The 16,512-nt window shown below is 32.1% G+C and overlaps 1 protein-coding gene across 1 annotated transcript in view; it reads left to right on the top strand.

Annotated features, from left to right (window-relative positions):
- LOC6033593 (beta-1,3-galactosyltransferase 5) overlaps nt 1–16,060 on the top strand; it is a 61,971-nt gene extending 45,911 nt beyond the window's left edge. The window contains exons 3-5 of the mRNA XM_038251103.1: nt 1,643–1,768; nt 15,377–15,448; nt 15,931–16,060. Of these exons, the coding sequence (XP_038107031.1) occupies nt 1,643–1,768; nt 15,377–15,448; nt 15,931–16,060 (328 nt within the window). The remainder of the gene's footprint in view (nt 1–1,642; nt 1,769–15,376; nt 15,449–15,930) is intronic.
- The last annotated feature ends 452 nt before the right edge of the window (nt 16,061–16,512 follow it).

Here is a 16,512-nt window from a genome sequence, read left to right as displayed (position 1 = left end):
AGGACCATGAGCGGCCTAAAGGCAGTGGTGAGGAATATTAAAATTCGTGAAATCAACCAACGAGTCTCTTCACAAAGGTTCATGAGGTTTGACACCCCTGGCGAGTACCCTGAAGAGATCGCTGCTGATAAAAAGAACGTTCCAATCGGCTTACTACGATGTCAATTATCTGCATCGTCTTCGCTCGCAGCAAGCGGCGATGGCGCAGCGAAACAACTCACTCAGATCCGGTCCCATGGCCTGCCCTGTTTAGTATGCTGTCTTGTAACCGTCATAACTTTTAATTTGCGGTGCGCACATTTCTCCTCGCTTTTTATGCGACATTTTTGGGATCAACCCCGTCGGGCAGGTCGGCAGGTTGCGTCCTGCTGCCTTGAGGGAGGTAGTAGGGGTAGTATTTTTGGACATTTTATTTCCGCTCGTAACCAACACGTACACGTGGTACGCAACGTGGCTTTCTTTTTGGAACACATGTGTGTGTCGAGCGAAACTTTGCCAAGAGTGGCGAGTAAATCAAAAATCTAATCAAGTTGTTCCACTTGAAAATGTAATCCACCTTGCTTGAAAGTGGCGTTGTACGATGATGATCATTTGGCCACATCTGTTCCGGTCCGGTGGCAGACAGACCCAGCCGGAGGGGGACTCTCGAGAGAAAGTTAGTATAAAATAACATCGCTCCATTAAACTTTACAGTATAATTTTAATTGTTATTGCTCAAACAACTGTACCTGATCCTGGCAGTGAACTGAACAAACGAATGAACGTTCGTCCATCGAAGCAGCCCGTTTCGGGCAAGATGTTAACCAGCATTTAACTTGATTGCTGGGATAAGATGAGCAACACGATACCACGTAATTCATGGCCTGCTGCTCCAGATCGTTTTGTTTTATTGCTTTGTGGGAGAGAACTCTGATGTTAGTTAATAACTTTGATGGGTTTTGTCTGCAATGTTGACCCAAATCTAAATAGAAGCCATTCAACCGTACACAACAAAGTGCAAAATTAAAATCAACATTTTTTGATTAAGCTCAAATTTTATGGGGCAGTTGATACCATCAAAACAAGCACGGCTGAGGTGGAAAAGCTTATGTGAAAATTGGTATATTTCCTCTACCACAGAATCAATCGAAGATTACAAATTGTTTAAAGTGTTTTTACGTAAGTTAAAAGTGGTTGCTTTATTTTCGCCCAGAGCGCATATCAAAAAGAAAAATTGTGTTCACCATCGTGTTCTGAACAAAATTTACCCAAGAACCACTTTTTATCGCAATGTGTTCTTTTTGGGTTACGAGATATGGAATTTAGAAAGTTACAGTTTAATAATTCCCTGAAAACATGTTGTTGCGTCAGCCAGTCTTTCTTTAAAAGGTCTTTGTACTTTACAGTTAGCACCGTCGACACCGCAATATAGCTGGTGCTAACCGGCATTATTATTTTTCGCCCCATAATTCTGGCACCGCTGCGCTGTCAGAGGCAAGCCACCCAAATGTGTCTCGTCACTTTGGTCGTCATTCCAAATCCAACCTCTTTTGAAGACAGAAGTGCTGAAATAAAAAGGAAGATTAAAATTAGTTAATTTCTGGAGAAATAAAGTGCGTTGTTACTTACCTTCGCGTGTTCTACTTACCTGCTGTTGCCACAGCTCTGCTGTTCCTGCTGCACCTGCTACCGCCGGACCGCTGCTGCTCCCGCACCTGCTGCTGCTACTGCTGGACCACCTGCTTCCGCCCCCGTTGCTCCCATCTGATCCTCCCGCAGAAAACACAACGTAGGGTCCCGGTTGGTGAGTTGCCACTCCACATGTTTTTTTACTCAAATTACCTGATTGATATTTAGTTTCTTTATTTTAATTTATTTTTTTGCAAGAGATGTTCTATTATTTTTTGGTTAATCAATTTACGTCATTAAAATTGTTCGCCAAATCCGAAATTCATAAAAATTACCAAATACCAAAAATAACAAAATAACAAAATTTTGCCTTGAAGAAATAATTTTTCTACCACACCAGATCCAATCACCAACTCACATGCGACAGGGGCATTATTATGATAAAGAGTCCCGTGCGAGCATTTTCCGCCCTCCAAGCACTCCAGGATATGGTGAAGATATCGTATTTCCCAGCTCACTGGGAACAAAAAGGTATCGAATCACACATGAAGAAGAAGACGCCCAGAAAATGACGACAAGGACTTTATTATTTACCATCGCTAATTGCTATCGCGATCGAAAATAATGGAACATCTGCCCAAGATCCCAAGGGGATGAGGTAAGTGTTGCCAGAGTATCATATGTGTTTTGGGGGGCAAGTGGCCTTAATCGTTTCAATCTGCATAATTTTATTCAATTCTTTTTAATTCTTTTCAATTTGATTCAATTTTGTTAAATTCTTTTTGATTCTATTCAATTCTTTTCATTTTTTTTCAATTCTTTTCAATTCTTTGCAATTCTTTTCAATTCTTTTCAATTCTATTCAGTTTTATTTAATTCTATTCAATTCTATTCAATTCTGTTCAATTCTATTCAATTCTATTCAATTCTATTCAATTCTATTCTATTCTATTCTATTCAATTCTATTCAATTCTTTTCAATTCTATTCAATTCTATTCAATTCTATTCAATTTTATTCAATTCTATTTAATTCTATTCAATTCTTTTCAATTCTATTCAATTCTATTCAATTCTTTTCAATTCTATTCAATTCTATTCAATTCTATACAATTCAATTCAATTCTATTCAATTCTATTCAATTCTATGCAATTCTATTCAATTCTATTCAATTCTATTCAATTCTATTCAATTCTATTCAATTCTATTCAATTCTATTCAATTCTATTCAATTCTATTCAATTCTATTCAATTCTATTCAATTCTATTCAATTCAATTCAATACAGAATTCTCAAATTCATTATTTACACACCATCTAACCCCACCTGCCCCCGAAAATAATTCCCCAAAGAAGCGCTTCAACGCCTTCTTCGATTCCGGTTCACTCAAATGCGAGAATCTTGAAGAATCGAGCTCTCCGAGGAATCGTTTATCGCTTTTTGGAGACATTTTGCGAAGATTAACGTGGGTGGGTGGGTGGTTTTGTGGGAGTTTGTGCTCGTGCTCGTTACGCAAATACGATCTGTTGGGAAAATATCGGTGAGAGGCGTTTTCAGAAAGATGACATGTATCGCGAATGGATGACAGAGCGCTGGGGTGGGCACTTGAGGGATTACTGTCACGCTGCTAAGAATATGATTAATTTGTTTTCTTTGAAAATTTAATAAATTTGACCTTGGCTTCAAATTCATTCTGATTATGCTTAACGAGCATTTTCCCACACTTACAGGGCTACCAGTTAACTGCTCCACCTTAAGGTTCCAATGCCAACACTATTAAGTGCGCGCACCATCCCAGTTTTATGTGACTCGTAATTTCATTAACCACCCCGCTCCAAATTAGTTCGTTCCACCTTTTCGGTTACTAAAGTCTCCCCTGGAAATCTCTGCATTATAGTGCACAGCAGCAGCAGCAGTCAATGGTTGTTTTAGCTTGATTTAATTAAGCCCATATGCACTTTTATGGTTTCGATTTATGGCAATCGTTTCCAGCTCTGCAATTTGCGTTGATTTTATTTTTTTTTGCTCCGTTTATTCTAGTTTTGTGGGTGGGATATTTTTTCCACAATGCTAAACGAAAGCTAATTAGCTAACAGCAGCCAGCGATCGTAAATCATTGCAGTAAAATGTGGTTCATTGTCCGGGAACCGGGGTTGGTTGGTGGTTGGTGTAATGAACCATTATGTGGTTTTCAGCTTAAAGCACATTCAAGTTGAAAAATCTAGTAAAACCTAATTTGAGCGAATTCCCCTGGTAGCAAAAAAATAAAATCATAAAATCATAAAACCATAAAATCATAAAATCATAAAATCATATTATCATAATATCATAATATCATAAAATCATAAAATCATAAAATCATAAAATCATAAAATCATAAAATCATAAAATCATAAAATCATAAAATCATAAAATCATAAAATCATAAAATCATAAAATCATAAAATCATAAAATCATAAAATCATAAAATCATAAAATCATAAAATCATAAAATCATAAAATCATAAAATCATAAAATCATAAAATCATAAAATCATAAAATCATAAAATCATAAAATCATAAAATCATAAAATCATAAAATCATAAAATCATAAAATCATAAAATCATAAAATCATAAAATCATAAAATCATAAAATCATAAAATCATAAAATCATAAAATCATAAAATCATAAAATCATAAAATCATAAAATCATAAAATCATAAAATCATAAAATCATAAAATCATAAAATCATAAAATCATAAAATCATAAAATCATAAGATCATAAAATCATAAAATCATAAAATCATAAAATCATAAAATCATAAAATCATAAAATCATAAAATCATAAAATCATAAAATCATAAAATCATAAAATCATAAAATCATAAAATCATAAAATCATAAAATCATAAAATCATAAAATCATAAAATCATAAAATCATAAAATCATAAAATCATAAAATCATAAAATCATAAAATCATAAAATCATAAAATCATAAAATCATAAAATCATAAAATCATAAAATCATAAAATCATAAAATCATAAAATCATAAAATCATAAAATCATAAAATCATAAAATCATAAAATCATAAAATCATAAAATCATAAAATCATAAAATCATAAAATCATAAAATCATAAAATCATAAAATCATAAAATCATAAAATCATGAAATCGCAATCAAATACATTTTAATTTATTTTTTCAAGCCCTTTATCATTTAGGCTATAAGTAAAATTTATTTAAAAGTACAAGAGTATTTTTTTGAGGTTTTTTTTAAATTAAAAATTTGATGATTATCTTGTATTTGCGTCTTTAATTTTCAAGTGGTCATTCGTCACCAGAAGCCAGAAAGCTTTGATAGGTCCCTTAGAACTGGTTCCGTTTAGGCCATTGATAGAAAAATATTTGGTTCGTGTTAGCACATTTTATGAGGCGAATGCAGATATAACTTAAACTTTCCAGGAAAAGCGCTTAAATTTTGCTTTGAATTCCAATTTTCCAGTCAAAATTCAATCGGAAAACGCATTAAATTCTACAATTGTTCATAAAAATGTTGAGATTAAAAAAAATCTGAGGAGAGTGATTTTCCAAAGCAAACTCTTTTTTTTTTTTGAGGAAAGGCAAAAAATGTAATCCTTATTCTGACTTTATCTGTTTTCCTCCTGACAATTTTTGCCAGTAACAAAAAGAAACAAAAAACAATTTCTTGAAATTTGAGATTCAAAGCGAATTAATTAACCTGCAGCATCATCTCTTCCTAACCTTAACCCTCCCAAACCAGAAATATGTCCCATTATTCCTATTCTGTGTGCACATTAAATGCCAACAATTTTAAAGCTGAAAAGTTGCAGTTGCTTGAAAAAATATTTTCATTCCATTGAGCCATTCCGTATGTCCTCACATTCATTTGAACTGCCGAGAGAGAGGGAGGAAGAGTTATTCTTTCTATTGTTTTTGAATCAGCTTATGTTGCGGTTGGTTGAATAATATTTTCAAACATATTGAATACCAGCAGCCTACTGGGGTGGGGGAGTGCCACATGTTGAATGTTTTGCTTTTCATTCGGGGAAAATGTGGTCAAGTGATTGAATCTAAATATTGTCGTTTTTGCCGTTCGATTGAAAATTGAAGCATTTTGCACTTGATGGAGACGCATGGTGATTCGTAATTTTAAGTCAACTTAATTGAATTTGAATGTTTTTCAGCCAATTAGGGGGAAAATTCCTTTGATTTCGAATGCAAGCCGAGCACTTACATTGACCATTTGGAAAACTGCGGGCCCCTCGTCGAAATTTCCCAGCAAGTGACCACGTTGACGAAAGAGCTTTTTGATCACAAAACTGTGACGAAAGCTGCTTGAAATTCGTCTGTCGATTCCACTTCAAAGTGGAAATCACCGACGAATGGAAAAGTTTCCTGGCCCCGGCCCGGCCGGCGAACCAGAAAAGAGAAATAAGAAGAAGGACTTCGATTTGGTGGAAATAAAATTCCGACTTACGCTTTGAACATTGCGTTTCAAATGGAAAAGTTTCGAGTCACTTTTCCTTTAGATTTTTGTTTTTTTTTTTTTTGTTGACGGGAGATTTGATGGAAAAGAATGCCGACGTGGACAGAATTTTGGAAAAAAGGTCAAAAATTACTCCATGAAATGCACGGTTGCTTCTTTCTTTATGGTGTAATTAAAAGCTTTGACGTGGGACTATGCTTCTGGCTTTCAACAAAACAAAACCTTAAAGTCTCAACAACTTTATTTCGCGCAACAATTGCCTTTGTCGAATGCTCAACAGTGCCGAAAGCAACAACAAAAAACCTCTTTCATAACTTTTCCACTCACCGGAAGCACCATGGTGGGGATCCATTCAGTTTCGTGTGCTCCGAGTAGAGATTTATTGCCGGTGCTTTTGGCCTCGTCGTCCAAAATATCCAGCGATTGAAAATTCTCTTTTCCTCCCCTCCTTCTAACCCCCAAAAACCAAAAGCAGGAAAACCGATTTCGCTCGACTTGAAATTGAAGCAACTCCCCCCAATTCGACCAACTTTGTACACTTGAAGCTCGTAAATATGAATTGTGAGGAATAAAAGGTGTCTCACCCCTTTTTTGTTGATGCTACTGTTGCCGGAAAAGCTTTGACTCTTGTGTGAATGTGTGTGTGTGTGTATGCACAAAGTTGGAAGACAAATTTCTATTTTCGAGCGTTATTGATTTTTATATTTATGGCATTATTTATATCCTGTGTGTCACCTGGTTATTTTAATCAATTTTGATGACGACGACGACCATCACAAAAGGACACAAAAGAAGCAGGAAGCTTCTTAAGGTGATAAAAAGACAAAGGAGATTCAAGCGAGCGATAAAATTTTGATGTATTGCCAAAAACTTTAGCTTTAAATTTTCGTATTGTGATAATTTATTTTCGAAATATTGCTTATTTGTTTAATTTGTTTTATTTGTTGTAACTTTTCTAAGCATGTGAAGAAATCATGAAAAAACTAAAAACTAAAAACTAAAAACTAAAAACGAAAAACTAAAAACTAAAAACTAAAAACTAAAAACTAAAAACTAAAAACTAAAAACTAAAAACTAAAAACTAAAAACTAAAAACTAAAAACTAAAAACTAAAAACTAAAAACTAAAAACTAAAAACTAAAAACTAAAAACTAAAAACTAAAAACTAAAAACTAAAAACTAAAAACTAAAAACTAAAACTAAAACTAAAAACTAAAAACTAAAAACTAAAAACTAAAAACTAAAAACTAAAAACTAAAAACTAAAACTAAAAACTAAAAACTAAAAACTAAAAACTAAAAACTAAAAACTAAAAACTAAAAACTAAAAACTAAAAACTAAAAACTAAAAACTAAAAACTAAAAACTAAAAACTAAAAACTAAAAACTAAAAACTAAAAACTAAAAACTAAAAACTAAAACTAAAAACTAAAAACTAAAAACTAAAAACTAAAAACTAAAAACTAAAAACTAAAAACTAAAACTAAAAGCTAAAACTAAAAACTAAAAACTAAAAACTAAAAACTAAAAACTAAAAACTAAAAACTAAAAACTAAAAACTAAAAACTAAAAACTAAAAACTAAAAACTAAAAACTAAAACTAAAAACTAAAAACTAAAAACTAAAAACTAAAAACTAAAAACTAAAAACTAAAAACTAAAAACTAAAAACTAAAAACTAAAAACTAAAAACTAAAAACTAAAAACTAAAAACTAAAAACTAAAAACTAAAAACTAAAACTAAAAACTAAAAACTAAAAACTAAAAACTAAAAACTAAAAACTAAAAACTAAAAACTAAAAACTAAAAACTAAAAACTAAAAACTAAAAACTAAAAACTAAAAACTAAAAACTAAAAACTAAAAACTAAAAACTAAAAACTAAAAACTAAAAACTAAAAACTAAAAACTAAAAACTAAAAACTAAAAACTAAAAACTAAAACTAAAAACTAAAAACTAAAAACTAAAAACTAAAAACTAAAAACTAAAAACTAAAAACTAAAAACTAAAAACTAAAAACTAAAAACTAAAAACTAAAAACTAAAAACTAAAAACTAAAAACTAAAAACTAAAAACTAAAAACTAAAAACTAAAAACTAAAAACTAAAAACTAAAAACTAAAAACTAAAAACTAAAAACTAAAAACTAAAAACTAAAAACTAAAAACTAAAAACTAAAAACTAAAAACTAAAAACTAAAAACTAAAAACTAAAAACTAAAAACTAAAAACTAAAAACTAAAAACTAAAAACTAAAAACTAAAAACTAAAAACTAAAAACTAAAAACTAAAACTAAAAACTAAAAACTAAAAACTAAAAACTAAAAACTAAAAACTAAAAACTAAAAACTAAAAACTAAAAACTAAAAACTAAAAACTAAAAACTAAAAACTAAAAACTAAAAACTAAAACTAAAAACTAAAAACTAAAAACTAAAAACTAAAAACTAAAAACTAAAAACTAAAAACTAAAAACTAAAAACTAAAAACTAAAAACTAAAAACTAAAAACTAAAAACTAAAAACTAAAAACTAAAAACTAAAAACTAAAAACTAAAAACTAAAAACTAAAAACTAAAAACTAAAAACTAAAAACTAAAAACTAAAAACTAAAAACTAAAACTAAAAACTAAAAACTAAAAACTAAAAACTAAAAACTAAAAACTAAAAACTAAAAACTAAAAACTAAAAACTAAAAACTAAAAACTAAAAACTAAAAACTAAAAACTAAAAACTAAAAACTAAAAACTAAAAACTAAAAACTAAAAACTAAAAACTAAAAACTAAAAACTAAAAACTAAAAACTAAAAACTAAAAACTAAAAACTAAAAACTAAAAACTAAAAACTAAAAACTAAAAACTAAAAACTAAAAACTAAAAACTAAAAACTAAAAACTAAAAACTAAAAACTAAAAACTAAAAACTAAAAACTAAAAACTAAAAACTAAAAACTAAAAACTAAAAACTAAAAACTAAAAACTAAAAACTAAAAACTAAAAACTAAAAACTAAAAACTAAAAACTAAAAACTAAAAACTAAAAACTAAAAACTAAAAACTAAAAACTAAAAACTAAAAACTAAAAACTAAAAACTAAAAACTAAAAACTAAAAACTAAAAACTAAAAACTAAAAACTAAAACTAAAAACTAAAAACTAAAAACTAAAAACTAAAAACTAAAACTAAAAACTAAAAACTAAAACTAAAAACTAAAAACTAAAAACTAAAAACTAAAAACTAAAAACTAAAAACTAAAAACTAAAAACTAAAAACTAAAAACTAAAAACTAAAAACTAAAAACTAAAAACTAAAAACTAAAAACTAAAAACTAAAAACTAAAAACTAAAAACTAAAAACTAAAAACTAAAAACTAAAAACTAAAAACTAAAAACTAAAAACTAAAAACTAAAAACTAAAAACTAAAAACTAAAAACTAAGCAGATACAGAGACAGAGACAGAGACAGAGACAGAGACAGAGACAGAGACAGAGACAGAGACAGAGACAGAGACAGAGACAGAGACAGAGACAGAGACAGAGACAGAGACAGAGACAGAGACAGAGACAGAGACAGAGACAGAGACAGAGACAGAGACAGAGACAGAGACAGAGACAGAGACAGAGACAGAGACAGAGACAGAGACAGAGACAGAGACAGAGACAGAGACAGAGACAGAGACAGAGACAGAGACAGAGACAGAGATTTTTTTTTAATTTTTTGCTGTTTTAAGCAGTTACATGAAATAATTCTGCCAATTCTATCCATCATGTTCGTGAAGTGCCACTTAAAGAAGTAAATTCATTAAACAATTATTTCCATCAATTCAATGACAACTGGTGCTACTTTTTTGTCCAATACAGGGGAAAACTGATCCCTTCTTTTTCTGGCCACTTGCCAAGTGGACACTTCCGAGCTGGTACCAAGTTTAGGATGTGCTGTCTTCGAGAATTGCTCGATTCATTTGAGAGCTTTTGGTGCACACAACTGCTCCCAAACATGTGTGTGTGTGTGGTGGTATTTGTCAAGCATTTAGCATGCATGCCAATGCACAAATATGTCTCCATTTGCACCACATCCTCGTGCAGCTGTGGTCAGTTAGTAGTGCGGTGCAATGCTTGCACCTCCTACAAAAAGGGGGTGGTCCGAAAACGGTTGGGCACGGTGAAAAATGTAAAGACAAAATTTTGTGATAAATGTTGATAATTCAACAATGCAAAAAAAACTAGACAATTATTCCAGACATTTCTGAAAAAAATCAAACTCAAGAATTTTAAACAGTTCAAACAAATTTGGCACGATTTGATACATCATCAACACACACATAACCTCACACACTGACTGCCAGAGAGGAAAACAAGATCTTCATCGTCAGGAGACATGGTGACAGTGATGATACCATCAGGATTCGACCCAAAGATGTGCCAGCAATGGTCAATGCAGTGAGGAATCCTCTCTGCAGAAGCAGCTGCAGCATCAGAGCCAATAAATGTTTGCTCAAAGATGGATGGACCACCTCGTTTGGATGTTTGCTTAGCTGTGGGACTCCTTTCCTGGGAAAAAGTCGGTCTCGTCTCGAGAGGGTGTCTCAATTGCCTGCTCTTGCTGGGGAATGCTGGACCAGCTGACGATGCGGTTGAAATTCTAGCACGAATGCGACAAATCCACTAAAATCTTAAAAAACCATGCATTTTTCTGATAAGAGTGAAATCAGTAAACTAATTAATTCTAGAGGAAAAAACAGTTGTTTGAAAAGAAATCTTGAAAAGTCCTAGAATAACTTTATGGTTCAATCCCCCTTGAGGATACTTGAGACAATTTCCCCTCATAATGTGTATAAACACGTTGCGTTGGTTGAGGCTCAAGTGTGATTACTTATTTATTAATGTTCGCCTTTTCCGCGCAATTTCTGAGCACCACGACGAAGCTTGCGGTGCTCCATTCGTAAGATTTATTTAAAATAATAAAAATAATCTAGATATTCAAACTGCTTTTGTAAACAAATTCTACAAATTCGTAAATAAACTTAACATAATTCTTCCAACGATATCAACAAGCATCGAAACACCGTTAATTCTTTTTCAAACCGAGCAGCCCTTACCGAGGCAAAAACCGACTGCTCCTTTTACCGCGTTGTGGCACAGCATCTCTTCCAGGGACCAATGGGAGAAGGTCTACCAAGAGGTACCTTCTGGGAGAAAAAACATAGAAAAAATTAATGAATATTTTCCCCCCTTATAATCTAGGAGGAATTTTCTGCTCTCTCGAGAGAAGTGAAACCCTTCCGTCTGGGCCGGGCACGTTCGGGATCGATAATAGAAACTGGGAAGTCTGGTTAAGCAGCGAGCGAACTTAATAATAGACAATTAATTAATTATGTTTGGATAGGTGCAACGTGGGTGGAAAATTGATTCGTTTTTGCAGAGATAAATTATCTTCATATAAAACAAGACGAAATTAGCATTGAAACAGAATTTGTAGCATAGATAAAATATTTAGAAAATAATAAACTGACAACAGTAACAAATATCTTCTATTGATTTTATCCTAATTTATTTCATCCCTGAAAACTGAAATGTTGGAGCAGAAAGTTAAAATTCATTTTTGTTTTATATACAATTGGTCCTTGAAACTTATTCTTTTAGTGCCATGACGATTTATTTCTCTGTACAAAACCAAAAGAAGATCATCCAAATATGAAGTAACATCATTAAATTATTCGAGGAACATAACATTACTTAAAGTGTTAAGAAATAGGAGAAAAATATGCATTTTCTTTATTTTGCGAATTAAAAAAAACAACTACCGACTTTAAATAATGGAAATAATAAAAAAATAAAAACGTACTCAAATATTTAATAAATTTTAAATCAATGGAGTAAAAGCATATTTTTGTTCAAACATTTTTAAAGGTTTATGCCGAATATGTTCTTAGGGCAGATAAAAACTCTTCCTGAATCTTTTCAAAACTTATTTTTATGTATTTTTTTAAATTTTGATATTTAAAAAAAAGATTTGCAGCCACCTAAACGGTTTCAAAACTTTTTAAAACTTGTTCAGTATCTTTCAGTATAAATTGTCATACCTACGCAGCAAAACCCATCTCAATAAATCAGAGTTACCCATACCCATTTTAAGAAGATTAAATTTCTTAGTGAAATTGTGAATTTTTAAAGACAGGTATTACCTGCATTTAGAGTTGACATTGATTATGGCAAAAAAAATTACATTATTAGTTCAATTTGAAAATTTCAATGATAATTTTCAACTCACTTAAAAATATCCTCTAGCTTTTCATGTTTTGAAAATCGTTTTCAAGAAACTTTTACCAATAAGTGCGATTAAAACTATTCGAAAATTCAAATTTTGAGAAGAGTTTTTCCGAGTTCAGAATTTCCGTTTTTGTCATTTTTCAGTGCGGCAAAAATGTTATTTACGATTTTTGTTCCTAGGTTCGATTTTCATAAATTTCAAACGAAAAGTATCACAAAATGCTTTGTACATGATTCAAGTTCCAGTCATGCCTCGGTTTAGCACCGCATATTGGGGAGGCGTGCATAACTGAAGCAAAGAGCTTATGGGCTAAATAGGACTATTATCGAATAGAAAATCATGCAAATATTAAAAAAAACTATATTTGGAATCGGGATGATGGCAGGTATCCATTGTTATTATAGTTAAATGAAAATTTTCACAAAAATACGTATTTTAACTGTTATTTTAAAATTCAATTAGGCCGTTGCAACTATTTTTCAAAGTTGATGTCACCCCCCTTCAAAAATGATCTGAAAAATCATGGGGCAAAAAATGGTTTTCCAAAAAACTTCAAAATTTCCATGAAAATATTAGTCTAATCAGCTTAAAACAATCTAAAACACATTTTTCTGAATTTATAATTATATTTAGCATGTTTGGGCTTGTTTAAAAATGTTTTTAATATTTATGAATCTTCAGCACCGCAAAAAAAATACTTTTCGCAAAAAATAAAATTTTCGTCAATACTTACATATTTTGGAAACTAATGATGGCAAAACAACTGGACAGGTGTATAATATATTTCAAAACACTTTTTTCATTTAAATTTTGAAACCATGGCTCGTTATTTAAATTTTTATACTTTTTAATTTTTTTGCCCCCCCCCCCCCTCGACTTTGGTCAGAGTCGAGGGACATAAACTTCAAAAAGTATTTGCAGCGGCTTTATTAACTCTAAAAAAAATTCAAAATACTTTTTAATGCAATATGGGTATCAAATGATCGTGTTCGTGTAAAAATTTTCACAAAACTACGTATTTTCGAAAAAATACTAAAAAATTTTGTATTTTGCAATATGAGTATCAAATGATCTGGACTTTTTCATACATTTGAAATGTAACAACAACATTTTTTGAAAATACTCAAAATTTTCACAAAGCTAGTAAAATATTCATAATTTCAGTTTTTCACAAAATATCAAATGATCAGATTTTTTTCATTCATTTAGAATGTAAAATGCGATTTTGTTTTATATTATCAAAACAAAATCGCAAAATTTTGTTATTACATTCGAAATTTATAAAAAAAATCAAATCATTTGATACGCATATTGTGAAAAAAAAATATTATAAGTTTTTTTTAAAACGTTGTTTTAAGAAAAAAAAAATTAGTTATCTGTGTAAAAAATTTCGAAATGTATTAAAAATCTCGATCATTTGATACCCATATTGCAATGACAATAATTATGAGTATTTTTTCGAGAAACATTGTATTTTCAGAATACAGAAAAAATACATATTATTGTGAAAATTTACGTATAATTATTGGTGCAATCGATGGCTGACATCATCCCGATTCCAAAACACTATAATTTTTTAATGGTAGTATGATTTTTCATCCGATTATAACCAATGTCTCCCATATAGCCAAAATCCCACAAGCTCTGTGCACCAGTTAAGCACTGGTCAGTGCTTAACCGAGGCAGCTGAACTAATCAAAACCGGGGCATTTTGGGGTATTTCTTGCTCAAAATTTCAAAAATTTAGTTTGAAATTAAATTGATTTTGTTTTTTGACTCCCCGCTCATAACATTAAATAAAATTTGATCTATCTAAAAAAAAAAAAGTATTTTTTGGAAAAAATAAAAAAATAAATAACATTCAATTAGCTTGGATTTTTCAACTACCGATATCTTCCAACGGACTATTAATCCGATTTTCAATGTTGAAAAGAAAAAAGAAATGAAAATATTTCACTTCAACCTGACATTTTGGTAGCTGATGCGGTTTTTACTTAAAATAAACTCTCTAAAAATCCTTATTTTAAATTATTCAAATATTTGAAAATATAATCGAGTATTACCTAAATGTTTAAAATACTTCACATTGAACATGTAGCATGTCAATAAAATTCTCTCTATCAAGGTACACTGGTTTATGACCATTTTTGCATTATTTTAAATTTAAATTAAATGTTTGTTAGAGTCGGCATCGGAATTGGTGAAGTTGGGTATTTTGTTAGTCTGTGTTACTTTATCGCCAGAAGCTGGAGCAGGAGTCGGACTCGTTTTTTTTTCAGAAACCGCAGTAAGAGTCGGTCGACTCCACAGCCCCTGGTATTGAATGTTTAAAACCTAACAACCATATTTCAATATTTATTGTAATAAAATACGATAGTATGCGAACAATGACAATATTGAGTTAAAAAAAAAGTTGGGTAGATTTGCTGAAGCATGTCTTGTAAAAATTTTTGTCTTTAATAATTGTATGCCTATTGAGAATGAATAATTTTTAGTGAATTGTTTTGTTTTTGACTTTCTTTGGACTTCAATTCATTCGACCTCAATTTTCCTTCCCTATCTGGCCTATTTCCGTCACCAACATTTTACAATCCCCTAACATGTGTCACTAATTTCACTTATCCGCCCGTTTTTTTTTTCTCCGCCACCCTCCAGTGCCCTTCCCCAATAAATGTCAAACAGGATCCGCACCGATGCTCTCCACAGCGCCACACACAGCCGCCAACAGGTGTCGCTGTCAACCTGAGGGCGTTAAAAAAAGAAAAGAGCCGTCCTCGAGGACGAAAAAAAAGTCGCCAAACACGTGCAAGTGCCACGCCATTCACGACTCACTAGCTGTGACACGATGCGTAAAGTCGTGTACCGAAAGTTACCCGGGGGAAAACCTAACCTCGAAAGGAGGAAGAGGGGAAAAAAACTGTGTGTGGCAAAGGCGGAAAAAGTGCGAAATAATGTCACTTTATTTACGGAAGTGACTTTTTTCTTGGTTGTTTTTCTTTTTCAAGGCTGACAGTGGCGCCGCGCAGCGGTGGAGGGGGTATTATGACCAAAGTAACGTCGACGTCGTCGTTCTTCCGGTGGGTAGCTTTCCTGAAGGTTACGGTGAAATTTGATAAGCGTGTATTTAGGGCAATCCCACCGGGGCAACCCGATATTCGAGTGAGGAGCGATGACGTATGAAATCTGTGGCAAATATTGTTCAAAACCTCCTGGGAACACCGTGACAAATTTTCGCTTGCTGGCATTAATAAATTTCTCATCAACAAAAAACCCCACCGGGACGAAATGTGTACACCTAAAAAAAAAAAATCTAGAGTGCGTCAACGCTTGCTTCACCTTGATGACGCAACGCTGTAACGCAACACAGCAGGCCGTGTGATCCGCTCCGAAGCCCACCAGGTCGATGAAGTGGTGCATGAAAATGCGCGTGGCCTGCTTGGAGCTTAGACCGTGGGGCCAGAACCAGACCTGGACTTGGCATGGCAAACTGAGCGCGTTTTTTTTGCTGCTGCGCTTCTTGTTTGGATTATTTCAAATTCAGCCCTCAAGCTCTTTGCAGAATCAGCAGCAGCTGGGATGGACGCACCTGTAACAAGCGGGTCAAGGGTGATGGTGATGAAAACTTTATCAACCTGCCTGCCAGGGGTTTTACGGATGGGAACGACGACACGATGTTGGTGTTCCGGTGAAATGTTGTTACACTCTGGCGTTGCGTTACGTTGATCATATCTTGAGGGGCTCTTCTGGGTAGAGGTTTCTTTGGGCGATGGAACACCATTTGCAGTTAGGTGAAGCATGGTTCATGAATATTTCGTGAAGAGATGTTTTGAAATTCGATGACCGAGTTGGTTAAGATCTTTTCTAAAATTATAAAAGTTTTTCATTGCAAGAATTCTTACGATTTCCTTTCTGAGAAATTTTCTACGTTTTTCGCAAATCGAGACTTTTCTAATTTAAATTTTTTGAAAGGTTTGAAAATATTCTTAACACTTTTAAAAGGTTTCTTTTGATTAATAAAAATCGATTTTTTTTAAAGAGCAGGTTCAACATTTGATCCAATCCGCAAGTTTCTCCCTCCCAAACAAAAATCCCACCAATTAATTTTCGCCTCCGTGTCTAATGAACTCGATCCCCGATTCAA

Source organism: Culex quinquefasciatus, chromosome 2, assembly GCF_015732765.1.
Source record: "Culex quinquefasciatus strain JHB chromosome 2, VPISU_Cqui_1.0_pri_paternal, whole genome shotgun sequence".
Taxonomy (NCBI): Eukaryota; Metazoa; Arthropoda; class Insecta; order Diptera; family Culicidae; genus Culex; species Culex quinquefasciatus.
Note: the sequence above shows the minus strand (reverse complement) of the source record. Positions and strands in the feature narration are given on the sequence as shown.